We start from the raw sequence: 17,092 nt of genomic DNA on the forward strand, positions 1-17,092 counted from the left end.
GAAACCTAGAAAAACTTCCAGAAATCTTTGAGAGTAACCTTAGCTAAAACTTCTTGCCATTGGGATTATAGAACCTGAAACAACCAACTTCTTTAAACAGGCAAGACTTCCAATGAAGGGATTGGGACACTAACCTACCCTTAAAACATTCAACCCACACTATGTCCTGCCTAAAAATGTGCAGAGATAAAAATAGAGAAAAATTTGAGGGAATGGCCAAACAAGGACTGGCCGAAACTGAGACCTAAGCCATTAGAGAGAGTCAATCCCTGACACTATTAATGTCATTCTATACTTGTAGGGAGGAACTTACCATCTCCTCTGAGAGGCTCAACCAGTAGCTAATGGAAACAAATGCAGCCAAATAGGAAGGGGAGCTTGAAGAATCTTGTGGAAGTCAGGGAGAAAGGAGAGTGTTTATGGTACCACAAGAAAACCTAGAGTCCCCTGAATTTTTAAGGTTTCTTTCTCCACATGTTTGTGACACCTTGTTTGTCCTTTTATCCTTCTTTGAGTGTTTAAGGAACTTTTATTATTATAAAGTTCTTAGATTTCTAAAGATATGTAGTCATTTTATTTGGGTGGTACATAAATTGATTAAGAAAATTATCTATGTGATAAGTATGTTACTGAGTATGCACATGTTAACACCATAGCTTAAGAAGGAAGATGAGAGGCATATTTCAGAGATTACATATCTCATGGACATGGAGCATATGTCTAAAGGTAGCAATGCCAGACAGAAGAAACTCTTGACATGTTGTTCATCATGCATCTTAAAGCTGTAATGGAAAATAGAAGCAATACTTGAAGGTTTGTTAAAATATGAGTTTGCCCCTACAGTTCCCTCCCTCACTGAATAACACTAACACATCTGCTCCTCCATTCCAGGGGCATTTTTATTTTTGCATATATACTTTCTTGATTCTTGATCAGCATATTTTTCTCTTTGGCAGCTATGATTAATCACTCTAGGAATGTTGTTAATTCTGCTTTACATGCTATAGCTATGATATGAGCAAGTCAAACTAATTAACTGCAGGGCTCAACTTAGTTAAAGGAAAGCATTTTGGTATCCTCTAAGCACACAATCCTAATTTTCAGAATAATATTCTTTCTTATTTAGTCGGTTGTTTTTTGAGGGAATCATGGAACCAAGAATGACCTCATTACTTTTTTTTAAACAGATAAAAGTTTCAAAGCATCTTTAACTTCTAGAACCTTTATTTCTTTTTTTATATATATCTGAATTTTTTATTATTATTTTCTATATTCTTTGTTTACATTCCAAATGATTTTACCTTTCCTGGTTCCCCCCTCCCCATAAGTCTCATAAGCCCTCTTCCCTCTGACCAATCCCCAATCAACCTCCTCCAACTTCTCTGTCCTGGCAATCCCCAACAATGCTGCATCAAGCCTTTCCAGGACCAGAGCCCTCTCCTTCCATCTTCTTGGGAATGATTTGATATGTGAGTTGTGTCTTGGGTATTCAGAGCTTCTGGGCTAATATCCACTTATCAGTGACTGCATTCCATGTGTGTTCTTATGTGAATGAGTTACCTCACTTAGGATGATATTTTCCAGTTCCAACCATTTGCCTAAGAATTTCATAAATTCATTGATTTAATTGCTGAGTAGTATTCCATTGTGTAAATATGCCACATTTTCTGTATCCATTCCTCCACTGAGGGACATCTGGGTTATTTCCAGATTCTGGCTGGTAGTTAGGCTGCTATGAACATAGTGCAGCATGTGTCCTTATTGCATTCTGGGGAATCATTTGGGTATATGCCCAGGAGTAGTATAGTAGGGTCCTCCGGAAGTGTCATGCCCAGTTTTCTGAGGAACAGTCAGACTGATTTCCAGAGTGGTTGTACCATCTTGCAATCCCACCAGCAGTAGAGGAGTGTTCCTCTTTCTCCATATCCTTGTCAACACCTGCTGTCTCCTGAGTTTTTAATCTTAGCCATTCTGTCTGGTGTGAGGTGAAATCTCAAGGTTGTTTTGATTTGCATTTCCCTAATGAATAATGATGTTGAACATTACTTAAGGTGCTTCTCAGTCATCTGAAGTTCTTCATGTGAAAATTCTTTGTTTAGCTCTGTACTCCATTTTTTAATAGGAATATTTGGTTCTCTGGGGTCTAACTTCTTGAGTTCGTCATATATATTGGATATTAGCCCTCTGTCAGATGTAGGGTTGGTTACTTACATCTTGTGGATGAATAAGAAAGTAAGGCTTGAAGTTTAATAGTGATGTGTTTTCATGTCAAGTTGACAAGGGGTCAATTGTACTGGCTGGTTTTGTGTGTCAACTTGACACAAGCTGGAGTTATCATAGAGAAAGGAGCTTTATTTGGGGAAGTGCCTCAATGAGATTCAGCTGTGGGGCACTTTCTTAATTAGTGATCAAGGGGGAAAGCCCCTTGTGGGTGGTGCCATCCCTGTGCTGGTCAGTCTTGGGTTCTATAAGAGAGCAAGCTGACTCAGTTAAGCAGTATAGAACAAAATCAGAACAGGGAAGTGGGAAGGATTGGGTGGGAAAACAGGGGGAGGGAAGGGGACTGATGGGACTTTCAGGGAGTGGGGGTCCAGAAAAGGGGAAATCATTTGAAATGTAAATAAATATATCAATAAATTAAGAAAAATAAAATTAAATTAAAAAAAAGAGAGAGAGAGCAAGCTGAGCAAGCCAGGGGAAGCAAGCCAGTAAGAAACATCCCTCCATGGCCTCTGCATCAGTTCCTGCTTCCTGACCTGCTTGAGTTCCAGTAATGACTTCCTTTAGTGATGAACAGTGGCATGGAAGTATAAGTTCAATAAACCCTTTCTTCTCCCTCCCCCCCCAAAAAAAGTTTCAAAACGTTCTCTTGTCTCTCACCCTTTTATAGTTAGGGCAAATGAAGAACATGAAAGCAATTATAGAACATAATGCTAAAAATAATATTACAGTGTATTCAACTGTTATAGAGATACTTCAGATTATGTAATATATAAATAAAAATAACAAATTTCTCCTAGCTTGTAGGCTGCAAAGTTTAAGATGGAAGTGTCAGCTAGTTCGGTGTCTGGGATATGGTGACACTCTGCTCAAATAGCTGGCAATTGACGTATCTTCAAATAACAGAGGGCAGGGCAACTTCTTTCAACCTCAGACATTTGTACTTTTTCCAGATATTTGTACTGTCTGGAAGATTGTCAGTCCCCTTTACACAAATTTTGGTAGTATATATTGTGTGACAGTGCATATGCACATGCATGAGTACATATGCATATATGTCACCTAATTGGTTTCAAATATGTTTATAACAGCATATCTTATGTTTAATGTTTTGAATCCTTTCATTTTACTGAACATTTTTTTTCAGGTTCTAAATTTCTCAAGAAAACTTCATGGTTTTACATGTGTTCTTCTCAAAAACATTTATATCTGGTGTTATATTGAATGTGGTTTTCATTACCTAATTGTTATGGATAACCTCCAATGCTTTGAGGAGCAGAAGATTAAGACAGACATTCTCCATTCATCATTGAGTATGGTGCCTGCTACATATATTGATAAATCATCTTTACTATTTTAATGTAATTTTTTTCGGTATATGGTTTGGTTAGGTTTTTACCATGAAACAGGGTTAATTTTGTTAATAATTTCTCTGTATTTATGAAGACCATGTGATTGTTGTCTTTCTGTCAGTACAATGAGTTGTACTGAGTTATTTATATATGTAAGACACATTGTTGCAACTCAGGAAGTATTTTCCTATGGTCATATATGTATATTATATGTTAATGTATATTTTGATTGGATTTGTTAGTATTTTGTTGAGTTATGAATCTATATTCATTAGAATAATTGGATTTTATTTGACTGCATTGTATTTAGTTGGCATTTATAGGATGATATTACTATTTTACACAATTGTATTCAGTTCACAATTAAATGTAGAAGTGCTTTCTTCAAATTTAAGAGAATTTGTAAAATAGTGTCATTATTTGATATTAGTTATTTTGACTTCTTAATTAGTTAATTGATTTATTTACTTACATCCTGACCACAGTTTCCCATTCCTTTTCACCTTCAACCCCCCCCCCCACACACACACACACATTTTCCCCTCTCCATCCATTCTTTCTCTCTTTCTCTTCAGAAAAGAATAGGCCACCCATGGAACCGGAAGAGACCAACTGCAGTAGATGAACAGGGTAGACAGAGCCCCCAGTGGAAGTCACCAGACCACCTTTAAAATTTTTGACTCAAAATTGCTCCTGTCTTAAAGAAATGCAGAATCGAAAATGGAGCAAAGATTGAAGTAAAGGCCATCAAGTAACTACTCCAACTTGGAATCCATCCCATGGGTTGGATTATCCATCCCATCCAACCCTAATACTATTACTGGTGGATGTTGTACTTGCAGACAGAAGCCTAGCATGACTGTTCTCTGAGAGGCTCTATGAGCAGCTGACTGAAACAGATGCAGATACTTACAGTCAAACACTTGACCAAGGTCACCCCTTATGGAAGAGTTAAGGGAAGGGCTGAAGAAGCTGAGGCAGATGGGAACTGCATAGGAAGACCAAGAGTGTCAACTAACCTGGAACCCTGGGAGCTCCAGAAACTAAACCGCCAACTAAAGGGAATACACAGGTTGGTCCAAGGCCCAAGGCCTCTGGCAAATATGTATCAGAGGACTGCCCTGTCTGGCCTTAGTGGAAGAGGATGTGCCTAATCTTATACAGACTTGATAGAGACTAGGAAAGGAGGATGTTTGTAAGGGGTACTCTCTCAGAGGCACAGAAGAGGGGGAATGGGGTGAAGAATTCTGGTGGGGGAATTGGAAGACAAGCAACATTTGGAATGTAAATAAATAAAATGTTTAACTTTAAAGAAAAAAATCTGTGTCCTTGAAATAGAGTAGAGAGAAATGAAAGAGTTTGAAGGAAGAAAAAGAAGGGAGAATTTCTTATTTTTTAATTAATTAGCTTACTTACATTTCAAAAGTTCCTCTAACCAGTCTCCCTTCCACAACCACCCAGGGCCCTATCCCCAATCCCCTTTGCCTCTAAGAGGGTGGTCCCCCACTCAGCCAATTCAGCTTTGCCCCTCTAGCATCCTCCTTCAGTGGGCCAACAACCCTCCTCAAAATCAAGCTCCTCCCCTCCCACTGATCCCAAGTAAGACAATCTTCTGCTACAATGCTTATGGTTAGGTCTCTAGGAGCTCTGAGGTTAGTTGATATTGTTGTTCTTCCTATGGGGTTACAATCCCCTCCAGCTCCTTCAGCCCTTCACCTAAATCTTCCATTGGGGTCCCCTTACTCACTCCAATGGTTAGCGTCAAGCATCCAAATCTGTCTTAGTCACATGATGTCAGAGCCTCTCGATGGACACCCATTCTAGGTGCCTGTCTACACGCACTTCTTGGCATCAGCAATAGTGTAGGGGAGTGGGTGTCTGCAGATGGGATGGATACCAAGGTGAAAAGTCTCTGGATGGATTTTCCTTTACTCTCAGCTTCATTTGTGTCCCTTCATTTCCTTTACAGGAACAATTCTAGGTTAAAAACTTGATGTGTGTGGGTGGCCCCATCCCTCAACTTGGGATCATGTCTACATACTGGAGATGGTTTCTACAGGTCCTTTCTCTCTTCTGTTGGGTATTTTAGCTAATGTCATCCACACTGGGTCCTGGGAGTCCCTGGAATCCCTGGCTTCTGGGACTTTCTAGTGTTTCCCTTTGCCCCATTCCCCCCCACCTTCAATTGCTATATCATTCTATTTTCTGGCTCCAGGACTTCTCTCCTGTCTCTTCCCATACCTGATCCTGACTCCTGTTTTGCCCTCCCCCTCCATTTTTCCACTCAGGTCCCTCCCTTTCTATCTCTTGTGATTATTTTGTTCCTCCTTCTAAGATGGACTGAAGTATCCATAATTTCTTTTCTTCTTTTTAAACTTCATATGGTCTCTGAGTTGTAGCAAGGGTATTCTGAGCTTTTGGGCTAATAACCACTTATCAGTGAGTACCATGTATGTTCTTTTGGGTCTGGGTTACCTCACTCAGGATGATAGTTTCTAGTCCATCCAGTTGCCTACAAAATTTGTAAAGTCATCATTTTTAATAGCTGAGTGGGTACCCCATTATGTAAATGTACCACATTTTCTGTATCCATTCTTTTTATGAGGGACATCTGGGTTGTTTCTGGCTTCTGGCTATTACGAAAAGGCTGCTATGAACATAGTGGAGCATGTGTCCTTGTCAAATGTTAGAGTATCTCTTCAGTATATGCACAGTAATAGTATAGTTGGCTCTTTAGGTAGAACTATTTTAAATTTTCTGAGGAACGTCCAGTTTGATTTCCAAAGTGGTTGTACCAGCTTGTAATCCCAACAGAAATGTAAGAGTGTTCCTATTTCTCCACATCCTTGCTAGAAGGTACTATCACTTGACTTTTTGATCTTAGCCTAATTGGTGTGAGGTAGAATCTCAAGGTTGTGATTTGCATTTCCCTGATGACAAAGGACATTGAAATTTTCTTTAAGTGCTTCTCAACCTTTCTAGATTCCTCAGTTGAGAATTCATTGTTTAGCTCTGTATCCCACTTTTTTAATTGGGTTCTTTGACTTTCTGGAATCTAACTACTTGCGTACTTTGTGTAGTTTTTGTTTTATCCCTCTATCAGATAGAGGGTTGGTGTACTGGCTGGTTTTGTGTGTCAACTTGACACAGGTTGGAGTTATCACAGAGAAAGGAGCTTCAGTTGGGGATCAATAGACCCTTCCCTCCACAACTTGCTTCTTGGTCATGATGTTTGTGCAGGAATTGAAACCCTGACTAAGACAAATTGGTACCAGGATAGTGGGGTATTCTTGGGACAACCTGACCATGTTTTGGGGAGGGCTGTGGAAGGATTTTAGAACTTAGAGCTAGAAGAGCCATGAGGATGCTAAGAGCTCTGTGGAAAGTTATGTAGGAGCTTGGAAGACAATGTTAAGAACAGTGCAGAAGATGGAGGCCTGGCTTGTGAAATTTCAGAGGGAAGATTAAAGACTCTTACAGTGGCCATGTTTTGATTGTGAAGATTCTGTGGTTTTGGTTAGCTGGGCTGAAGAATCAGCTGTGAGTAACAAGATACTAGAACCACTAAAGCAAACCTTTGTGTTACTGGGATTATTGATGCAGGTTAGCTGGAGCTAAGAAATTAGTAGTGATTAAGAAGAGACCAGCATCACTGAGATGAAATCTTCTTGGAAGTGTTTTCTGAGAGCACAGAGAGTGTGTCCCAGAGATAGCCACAGTTGTATTTTGTGCTGTGGATGGACTTGGTACTGTGTAAGAGTCACCCAGAGAGCACTGATTTTGAAGGCATGAAGGGGTCATGAAGAGCAGCTGAGGCTCTTGGCATAGTGAGAGGCCATGGAAGACCATTGGTGAAGGTGCAGCCTCAGTTGCAATTGATGTCATGCCAGTGCCATGAGATGACCACCAAGAACAGCAGCAGCAGTGGAGTACAGGTAGCTGGAGCCTAGAAGACAAGCTGTGTGCTACAAAGGGCAGAGCTGGAGAAGTGACCCTTGGAGGAGCCCGGAAGATTGTGAGTTGGATCCCAGACTTTGAATCATTGGAGTTTGAGTTTTGCGTTTGGTTGTGACTGTGCCCTGATATGTTTCCCTCTTGAAGGAAGAAAGTATTTTAGCGGAGCCCACAGTTAAGAGCCAATTTTTAAAAGATTTTGAATTTTAAAGATATTGGATATTTTAAAGTGATTGAATTTTTAATATGTAAAGATTGTGGGACTTTTAAAGTAATTTAGATCTTGGGGATGAATAAGAAAGTAAGGGTTGAGGCTTAATAGTGATGTGTTTGTATGTCAAGTTGACAAGGGGTTAATTGTACTGGCTGGCTTTGTGTGTCAACTTGACACAGGTTGGAGTTATCACAGAGAAGGGAGCTTCAGTTGGGGAAGTGCTTCCATGAGATCCAGCTATGGGGAATTTTCTCAATTAGTGATTAAGGGGGGAAGGTCCCTTGTGGGTGGTGCCATTCCTGAGCTGGTCAGTCTTGGGTTCTGTAAGAGAGAAGGCTGAGCAAGCCAGGGGAAGCAAGCCAGTAAGGAACATCCCTCCATGGCCTCTGCATCAGCTCCTGCTTCCTTACCTGCTTGAGTTCCAGTCCTGACTTCCTTTAGTGATGATCTGCAACGTGGAAGTGTAAGTTCAATAAACCCTTTTCTCCCCAACTTGCTTCTTGGTCATGTTGTTTGTGCAGGAATAGAAACCCTGACTAAGACAGTTGCCAAAGAGCTTCTCCTAGTGTGTAGGTTACCCTTTTGTCCTATTTATAGTGTCCTTTGCCTTATAGAAGCTTTTCATTTATGAGGTCCCATTTATCAATTTTTGGTCTTATATCCTGAGGCACTGGTGTTCTATTGATGAAATTTTCACATGAGCCAGTGTGTTTGAGCCTGTTTTCCACATTTCCTATTAGATTCAGTGTATCTTATTTTATGTTGAGGTCCTTGATCCACTTGGACTTAAGCTTTGTACAAGGAGATAAAAATAGTTCAGTATGCATTCTTCTACCTGCCAACCACCAGTTGAACCAGCACCATTTGTTGATGGCGCTTTTTTTCCCACTAGATACTTTTGGCTTCTTGGTTAAAGATCAAGTGACCATAGGTGCCACAGGTGTATGGGTTTATTTCTGGGTCTTCAATTCTATTCCACTGATCGAGTTGTCTGTCTCTGAACCAATACCATGGAGTTTTTATCACTATTTCTCTGTTGTTGGGCTTAAGGTCAGGGATAGAGATTCTTAAAGAAGTTCTTTTATCTTGAGAATTGTTTTCTCTACTCTGGGTTTTTCATTGTTCTAGATGAAAATGAGATTTGCTCTTTCTACTTCTGTGAAGAATTGAGTTGGAATTTTGATAGAGATTGCATTGACTCTATAGATTGGTTTTAGTAAAATGACCATTTTTACTACAATAGTCTTAAAAATTCACGAGCATTAGAGATCTTTCTACCTTCTAAGGTCTTCTTTGATTTCATTCTTCAGAAACTTGAAGTTCTTGTCATTCAGATATTTCACTTGCTTGGTTAGAGTTAAAACAAGATATTTTATATTATTTGTGAATATTGTAAAGGATGTTGTTTCCATAGTTTCTTTTTCAGCCTGTTTTTTCTTTGAGTAGACGAAGGCTTTTGATTTTTTTGAGTTACTTTTATATCCAGTCACTTTGCTGAAGTTGTTTATCAGGCGTAAGAATTCTCTGGTGAAATTTTTTTGGGTCTCTTATGTATGGTATCGAATCATCTGCAAATAGTAAAACTTTGACTTCTTTCTTTCCAGATTTTATCTCTTTTACCTTCTTTTGTTGTCTAATGGTTTTAGCTAGTCTATACAGAATAGATAGAGTTGGCAGCCTTGTCTTATCCCTGATTTAAGTATGATTCCTTCAAGTTTCTCTTCATGTAATTTGATGCTAGCTATTAATTTCCTGAACATTGATTTGATCATGTTTAGGTATGTGACTTGAATTCCTGATCTTTCCAAGACTTTTTAACATGAAGGGCTGTTGTATTTTTGTCAAATGCTTTTACAGCAACTAATGAAATTAGCATGAGTTTTTTTTTTTTCTTTGAGAGTGTTCGTATAGTGGATTACATTGATGGATTTCCCTATATTGAACCATCCTTGCATCTCTGGGGTAGATCTTACTTGATTGTGGTGGATAAACATTTTGGTGTGTTCTTGAATTCGGTTTGTGGAATTTTATTGAGTATTTTTGCATCAATATTCATAGTGAAATTGGTCTGAAGTATTCTTTCTTTGTTAGGTCTTTGTGTGATTTAGGCATCAGCATTACTGTTCATTCTGTTTCTATTTTGTGGAATAGTTTGAAAAGTATTGATATTAGGTCATTGAAGGTCTGACAGAATTCTGCACTAAAACCATCTGGTCTGGGGATTTTCTTTGGCTGGGAGATATTTAATAACTAGTTTTCCTTCCTTAGGGCTTATGGGACTGTTTAAATAGTTTATCTGGTCCTGAATTAACTTTGGTACCTGATATCTGTCTAGAAAATCATCCATTTCATCTAGATTTTCAAGTTTTGTTGACTTTAGGCTTTTGTAGGGGATCTGATAATTTTTTGAATTTCCTTAATTTTTTGTGTTATGTCTCCCTTTTCATTCCAGATTTTGTTAATTTGGATACTGTTTCTATGCCCTCTAGTTAGTTTGGCTAAGGATTTATCTATCTTGTTGATTTTCTCAAAAAAAAAACAGCTCTTAGTTTTGTTGATCCTTTGTATAACTCTCATTGTTTCTAACTGATTCGTATCAGCCCTGAATGTGATTATTTCCTACCATCTACTCTTCTTCGGAGTGTTTGCTTCTTTTTGTTCTAGGGTTTTCAGAGGTTCTGTTAAGTTGCTAGTGTAAGATCTCTCCAATTTCTTTCTGAAGGCATAATGAGTTTTCCTCTTAACATTCATTGTGTCCCATAAATTTAGGTATGCTATACCTTAATATTACTTAAATTATAGAAAGTCTTTAATTTCTTTCTTTTATTTCTTCCCTGACCAAGTTATCATTGAGTAGAGAATTGTTCAGTTTCCATTAATAAGAGAGCTGTCTTGTTTTTGTTGTTTTTAAAGACCAGCCTCTGTCACTGGTGATCTGATAGAATGTAGGGGATTATATCAATTTCCTCATATGTGTAGAGGCTTGGTTTCTATCTAATTATATGGTCAGTTTTGGGGGAGGCATTATGAGGTGCTGAGAAGAAGGTATATTCTTTTCTTTTTAGGGTGAAATGTTCAATAGATATTTGTTAAAATCATTTGTTTCATAACTTCTGTTAGTTTCAATGTATATCTGTTTAGTTTCTGTTTCCATGATCTGCCCATTGGTGAGAGTAGAGTTTTGAAGTCTCCCACTAATATTGTGTGAGGATAAATGTGTGTTTTGAGTTTTAGTAACATTTCTTTTACAAATGTGGTGCCCTTGCCTTTGAAGCATAGATGTTCAGAATTGAGAGTTCATCTTGTTCAATTTTGTTTTCTGTTGGGTATGTAGTATCATTCCCGATCTTTATTTGATAACTTTCATTTGAAAATCAAGTTTATTGGATATTAGAATGGCTATTCCAGCTTGTTTCTTGGGACCACTGGCTTTGAAAATATTTTTCCAGCCATTACTCTGAGGTAGTATCTGTCTTTGTCATTGAGTTGTGTTTCCAGTATGCACCAAAAGACTGGGTCCTGTTTACATATGCATTCTGTTAAACTATGTCTTTTTTATTGGGGAATTGAGTCCATTGATGTTGAGAGATATTAAAGACCAATGATTATTGGTTCCTGTTATTTCATTGTTAGAGGTGGTACTTTGTGTCGTACTCTTCTTTTGGGTTTGTTTAGACAATATATTTCTTGGTTTTCCTAGGGTATAGTTTCTTTCCTTGTATTATGGTTTTCCTTTATTATCCTCTGTGGGACTTTATTAGTAGAAAGAAATTGTTTAATTTGGTTTTGTTATGGAATAACTATTCCATAACATTTCTTAGTTTCTCAGTTTCTCTATCTATGCTGATTGAGAATTTTTTGGGGTGTAGTAGTCTGGGCTGACATTTGTGTTCTCTTGGGTTTGCATGACATTTGTCCAAGATCTTCTGACTTTAAGAGTCTCTGTTGAGAAATCTAAATTAATTCTGATAGTTCTGTCTTTATATGTTTATTGTACTTTTTCCCTTACTGTTTTTAATATTTTCTTTGTTCTGTGCATTTAGTGTTTTGATTATTATGTTACAGGAGGAATTTCTTTTCTGGTCTAATCTATTTGGCATTATGTAGACTTCATATACATTTAAGGGCATTTCTTTCTTTAGTTATGTAAGTTTTCGTCTCAAATTTTGTGTAAGGTATTTTTTGGCCTTTTCAAATGGGAATAGTCATTCTTTGCTTTGGTCTTTCCATGTGATATTCTAGGATATTTTGGGTTAAGAGCTTTTTGCACTTTGTATTTTCTTCTACTGTTGTGTCAGTATCTTCTATGGTATCTTCTGTGGCCATGATTCTCTTTTTTATCTCTTGTGTTGTTCATGCTCGTGTGTATTGCTCCTCTTCTCTTTTCTAAGTTTTCCATCTCCAGGATTGTCCTCCTTTGTGTTTTCTTTATTATTTTTAATTCTATTGCTAGTTCTTGCATGGTTTTGCTCAATTTCTTAATTTCTCTGGTTGTATTTTCCTGTATTTCTTTAAGGTTTTTTTTTTGTTTGTTTGTTTCTTCTTTAAGAAGAAGAAAACCTATTTACTTCTTCTACCTGTTTCTTCTACCTGTTTACTTTTATCCTGTATTTTGTTAGAAGAGTTATATATGTCCTCCTTAAGGTCTTCTAACATCTTATTGACATAGAGCTTTCAGTCAAAATTATGTTCTACAAGCATGTTAGGGTATCCAGTGGAAGAACTGGGCTCTGTTGATGCCAAGTGACATTGGCTTCTCTTGCTTTTATTCTTGTGCTTGCATCTCACCATCTGGTTATCTCTGGTGTTATCTGGCCTTGCTGTCTCTGACTAGAGCCTCTCTCTTCACTGAGTGTGTGAGCCTGTGAGCCTGGTTGTGATGGCTGGTGTGGAGTGAGATCTGGAGCACATGATCTCCCCAGGGTACAGTTTCAGACTGGTCTTTGACTGGCCAGGAGATCCTGTTTCCTCTGGCACCCCCTTAGGATGGTTCCTCTTTGGCATGTATTAGGGTGGCAGTTCACCTGTGAGCTTGGATGTGACAGGTTATGACAGAGTGCAGGGTATAAGTTCTAGGGCACAAGTTCTTCCCCAAAGAGCTGTTGCAGACTAGAAATAGAAAAAATATTATAATCAATTTATAACCTCTAAAAACAGGATTTTTTTTAATCCAATTTTAGGAGAGCTTTCAAAGTAGATGAGCTGACACATAAAAGTAAAAATTTATGTCAAAAATCAAAAATCAATAATAACCAACACCAAAAATAGCAATAAAACCTCAAGCCAAGCAACACAGAGATGCAAGTGATGAGATCCTATGACTGTACTTTTCTCTGTAGCTCCTTCTTTCTGAGAGATTTTTCACTCACTGGGATCAATGTAAAATAAAAACTTAGTTTGGAATTAAGTTTTCTAGTTTTACCTTTTCTTTATGATTTTCATGCAGTATATTTTGATCATATTCTTTCTCTTGGCCCAACTCCTCTCAAATACTCCTTACTCCTTATCCACCCAATGTTTTATTCTTTCTCCTTTTCTCTTTCTCTCTCAAGTAAAAGAAAAGAGAGAAAAAAATCACCAAAACCAATCAACCAACTAATAAGAAAAAAGTTACCCAAAAAAGCACAAAAATATATGGAGTTCTAGTTTGGATTAAAGTATCTATTTCTCTGCTTGGGCCTTCTCTGACAGGTGGTTGATAGGCTTAGTGCTGCTCCACTGGTGGGGGGGACTGTTTTTCCTTCTCCCCAAGACTATCAATTACAAATAGCTTCTTAGTTAGGGGTGGACCTATGTGCCCACTTCTCCTGCATTGTGTTAGGATTGTGCCTGGTTAGTGCTTGGGCTAGTCCTGAGCATATGTTAATCTTTCCTCTTGTGTCTAGAAAATATTGTTCCCATAAATTCACCCACTACTTTTGGTTCTTAAGCTCTGTCTTCTTTTCCACATATAAACCTGAGAATCAAGGGTAGAGATGTGATAAAGACAGCCCATTTAAGACTGAATTTTTGAAAGCTTGCTACTGTCTACACATTGTTCAGCTTTGCATCTTCCCATTAATTACCACCTACACCAAGAAGAAGCTTTGCTGTAAGTGTTAATCAGTACACTGATCATTGATTAAGGATAATTTTATTGCTATGCCCATAATATGCCAAATAATAGTATTAGTTTGCCTATAGGAACACCCCATGACCTACTTGGTCTCTGATTTTTTTGAGCAAACTAAACCATTATGCAATATAATGGTTCTGTCTCATGAAGTTAGCCTTAAATAAAAACAATTAAGAAAAGAAAAAAGAAAGGAAGAAAATTATGGATGATTACTCTAATAACATACATCTTACTGTTGTAGCAGTGGGCATACTTCTTGGAAGAAGTTGTAGCATCTTCCAAGTAGGTTGTTGTTTATTTGAAATTTCATAGAAAAGATAAAAAGCTTCATGTGTTTGACAGTGTCTTCCTTTTCTTCTTAGACCATAATTGTTTCATTCCTGAATTATAAAATCCTTTGACATTGTCAACATCCTAGCCCCACACATATTGCTACCATCTGATAGCGTGGACTATTCTATGAAAAAATATAAAATTATGTACAACATGAGCTGAAATTTTAATTAAAATTTAGTGAATCAGGACATTCAAATCAAAACTGTACTGAAATCCTATTTTGCTACTATTATAATGGCTATCATCAAGAAAACAAACAGCTCAAATCAAAGGAAGGTGAGTAGTATAAGAAATACTAAATATGAGTTTTTTCTATTGAATACTACAAAATTTGTGTTTAGGACAAATAATTATAATTATAATATTTTTAATGCCCTCATCTTTTAAGTTAGTCTTTTAATATTCCCAACCCAGTAAAACCTTTGTTTACATAAATGTCCATGGCTCTATTCTAGGGATTGTGTGGATTAGAAACCCCTCTATTCTTTTTCCTTCATTTTTTGCACATGCTCTTCTTTGTAGCTCCAAACTTTTTCTGACAGGAGCACAAAAGAATTATTCAATGATAGTGAGAATGTTTTCAGCCATAGTGAAAATTAATAGGATATTTACTCAAAACTAAAACAAGCAGTTTTGTATGAATTTGAATGGCTTCATTATTATTCAAATAGAACTATTTTTAATTTGGATACAAAATTCAAAAAAATAAAATCAATGTATAAATTGAAATATAATCCTCTTTCAAAAACATTTTTTAATTCTATAGTCTTCCTGTATTTTATTGCAACTTAGGAGCCAGAAGAGTTATTTTATCTTAGCTGTTCTAGTTTTGTAGAATCTCTAGAATTATTGTTTTCGAAGAGATGATCATTCACAAACAGTTATGGGCTCCTCCCATCTTTGTTTCAATGACTGGCTGACATAAGATGTTTCACAACCAAAGAAACAGCATGTATAGCATGAATGGCCTAATTACATATTATCTCTCAAGATATCAAGAAATGATCCAAACTCTAGAGCAGATGGCATAGGACTCCTATGAAATAATGTAGTCACAAAAGACAGGAAACCTACAATAATTCTGTGAAGATTTTTCTACTGTTCTTCCTAAACTTTGACTGTTACTGAGATTACTACCATAAATTGAAATTTCGTTTTACTTATAACAGGTGGAGTAAGTAAATTGTCACCCAAACATCTAAGACATTTTGACTCTTATGCAGATTTTTTAAAAGCATGGAGTTAATAGCTAAATTATACCCAATAATTTGGTTCACTCTTTTTTTATTAATAGATTCTAAAAAAGTGTAAAATAAATTTAACCACATTAATATTAAGTTTTCTACTCTGGAGACATGCCAGTTATAAAAGGGAAAACAACATCCTCTAATCTCCAAAATAATGCTTAGTCTGCAGAATTTCATTATTTTCTTATATGTAAAGAATACACTGTAGTTTTTTAATGAAATAGTTTTGAACTCTTTACTTTTTATATTAATTTTGATAAAAATATAACATTTTTATTTTTTATCTGAATCCACTATCAATCTCTTCCATACTTTCCGTATGGCATTTTTCATGTCCTTATTTCTAAAAGTGTAAATCATAGGATTAAGCAAGGGGGATAGCATGGTATAAAATATCGCTACCATTTTGTCAGAGGAGAAGGAAGTTGGAGGCCTTGCATATGTAAATATACATGGGACAAAGAACAAGACCACAACAGCAATATGGGACCCACAAGTAGACAGAGCTTTCCATCTTCCTTCAGAGCTATGAGATTTCAGAGACAGCAAGATAAAAACATAAGAGATAAGCAACAAAGAGAAGATTATGATGCAGATAAACCCACTGTTGGCAACAACCAAAAGGCCAAAGATATGAGTGTCAGTGCAAGCAAGCTCCAGTAATGGGTACAAGTCACATATGAAGTGATCAATGATATTGGGACCACAGAAAGGTAGTTGCAAAGTGAAGATAATTTGGATGATAGAATGTAAGAATCCTCCTGCCCAGGCCACTCCCACCAGAGTACCACAGAGCCTTAGGGTCATGATGGAAGAGTAGTGTAAGGGCTTGCAAATAGCAACATAGCGGTCAAAGGCCATGGCTGACAGGACAATAACCTCAGCTCCACCAAAGAAGTGTTCAGCAAACAGTTGTATCATACAGCCTTCAAAGGAGATGGTTTTTCTTTTGTAGAGAGAATCTACAATCATCTTGGGTGTCATGGCAGAGGAGAAGCTTGCATCCAGTAAAGACAAGAAAGCCAGGAAGAAATACATTGGAGAGCCCAGCAGTGTAGGGCTAGAGACAACAGTCACCACTATCATCATGTTGCCCCCAATAGTTGCAATGTAGACGAGTAAACATATGACAAATATTACTTTTTGAACATCTGGATTCTGTGAAAGTCCCAGGAAGACAAATTCAGTTATAAAACTCTGGTTTTGCATAATTTCCAAAGATGAATGCCCAATAGAGAACATATAATTTAGCAATGATGATAAACATTTGCTTCAATCCAGTTTATGATCTTGAGATCAAAAAGAAACGTTATAGCCAGATTCAAAATCACATTTGGTGCTTGATTTTGTTGAGAATACAGGGGAAAAAAAACAGAAACATTTTAAGATGAAGATCAGTCAGATTGAAGCAGAGATAATTTATAGAATAATTAACATTTAGATCTCTCTATACATGGACAAGGAAACAGCTACATGTGTAGAACAAGTATGATAGTATTTTATATGAAGTTCAAGATTTGACAATTTATTTGAATTGCTATAAATTCAAATACAAAAGTTTTCTGACATTTTGATAGCAATTTTTCTTTTCCATTAAGAACATCAAGCATCTTTCTACTGGTAACTGTGAAGGATTCTTAATATGTTGTTCAGG

The 17,092-nt window shown here is 37.0% G+C and overlaps 1 protein-coding gene across 1 annotated transcript; it reads right to left on the reverse strand.

The window, feature by feature from the left end:
- Window positions 1-15,711: 15,711 nt before the first annotated feature.
- Window positions 15,712-16,653, reverse strand: LOC127684401 (olfactory receptor 4C15-like). The gene has a single exon (XM_052181332.1). It carries the CDS (start codon window positions 16,645-16,647, stop codon window positions 15,712-15,714), a length of 936 nt encoding a protein of 311 aa, XP_052037292.1. The 5' UTR covers window positions 16,648-16,653.
- Window positions 16,654-17,092: the final 439 nt, after the last annotated feature.

Source organism: Apodemus sylvaticus, chromosome 5 (assembly GCF_947179515.1).
Source record: "Apodemus sylvaticus chromosome 5, mApoSyl1.1, whole genome shotgun sequence".
Classification (NCBI taxonomy): domain Eukaryota; kingdom Metazoa; phylum Chordata; class Mammalia; order Rodentia; family Muridae; genus Apodemus; species Apodemus sylvaticus.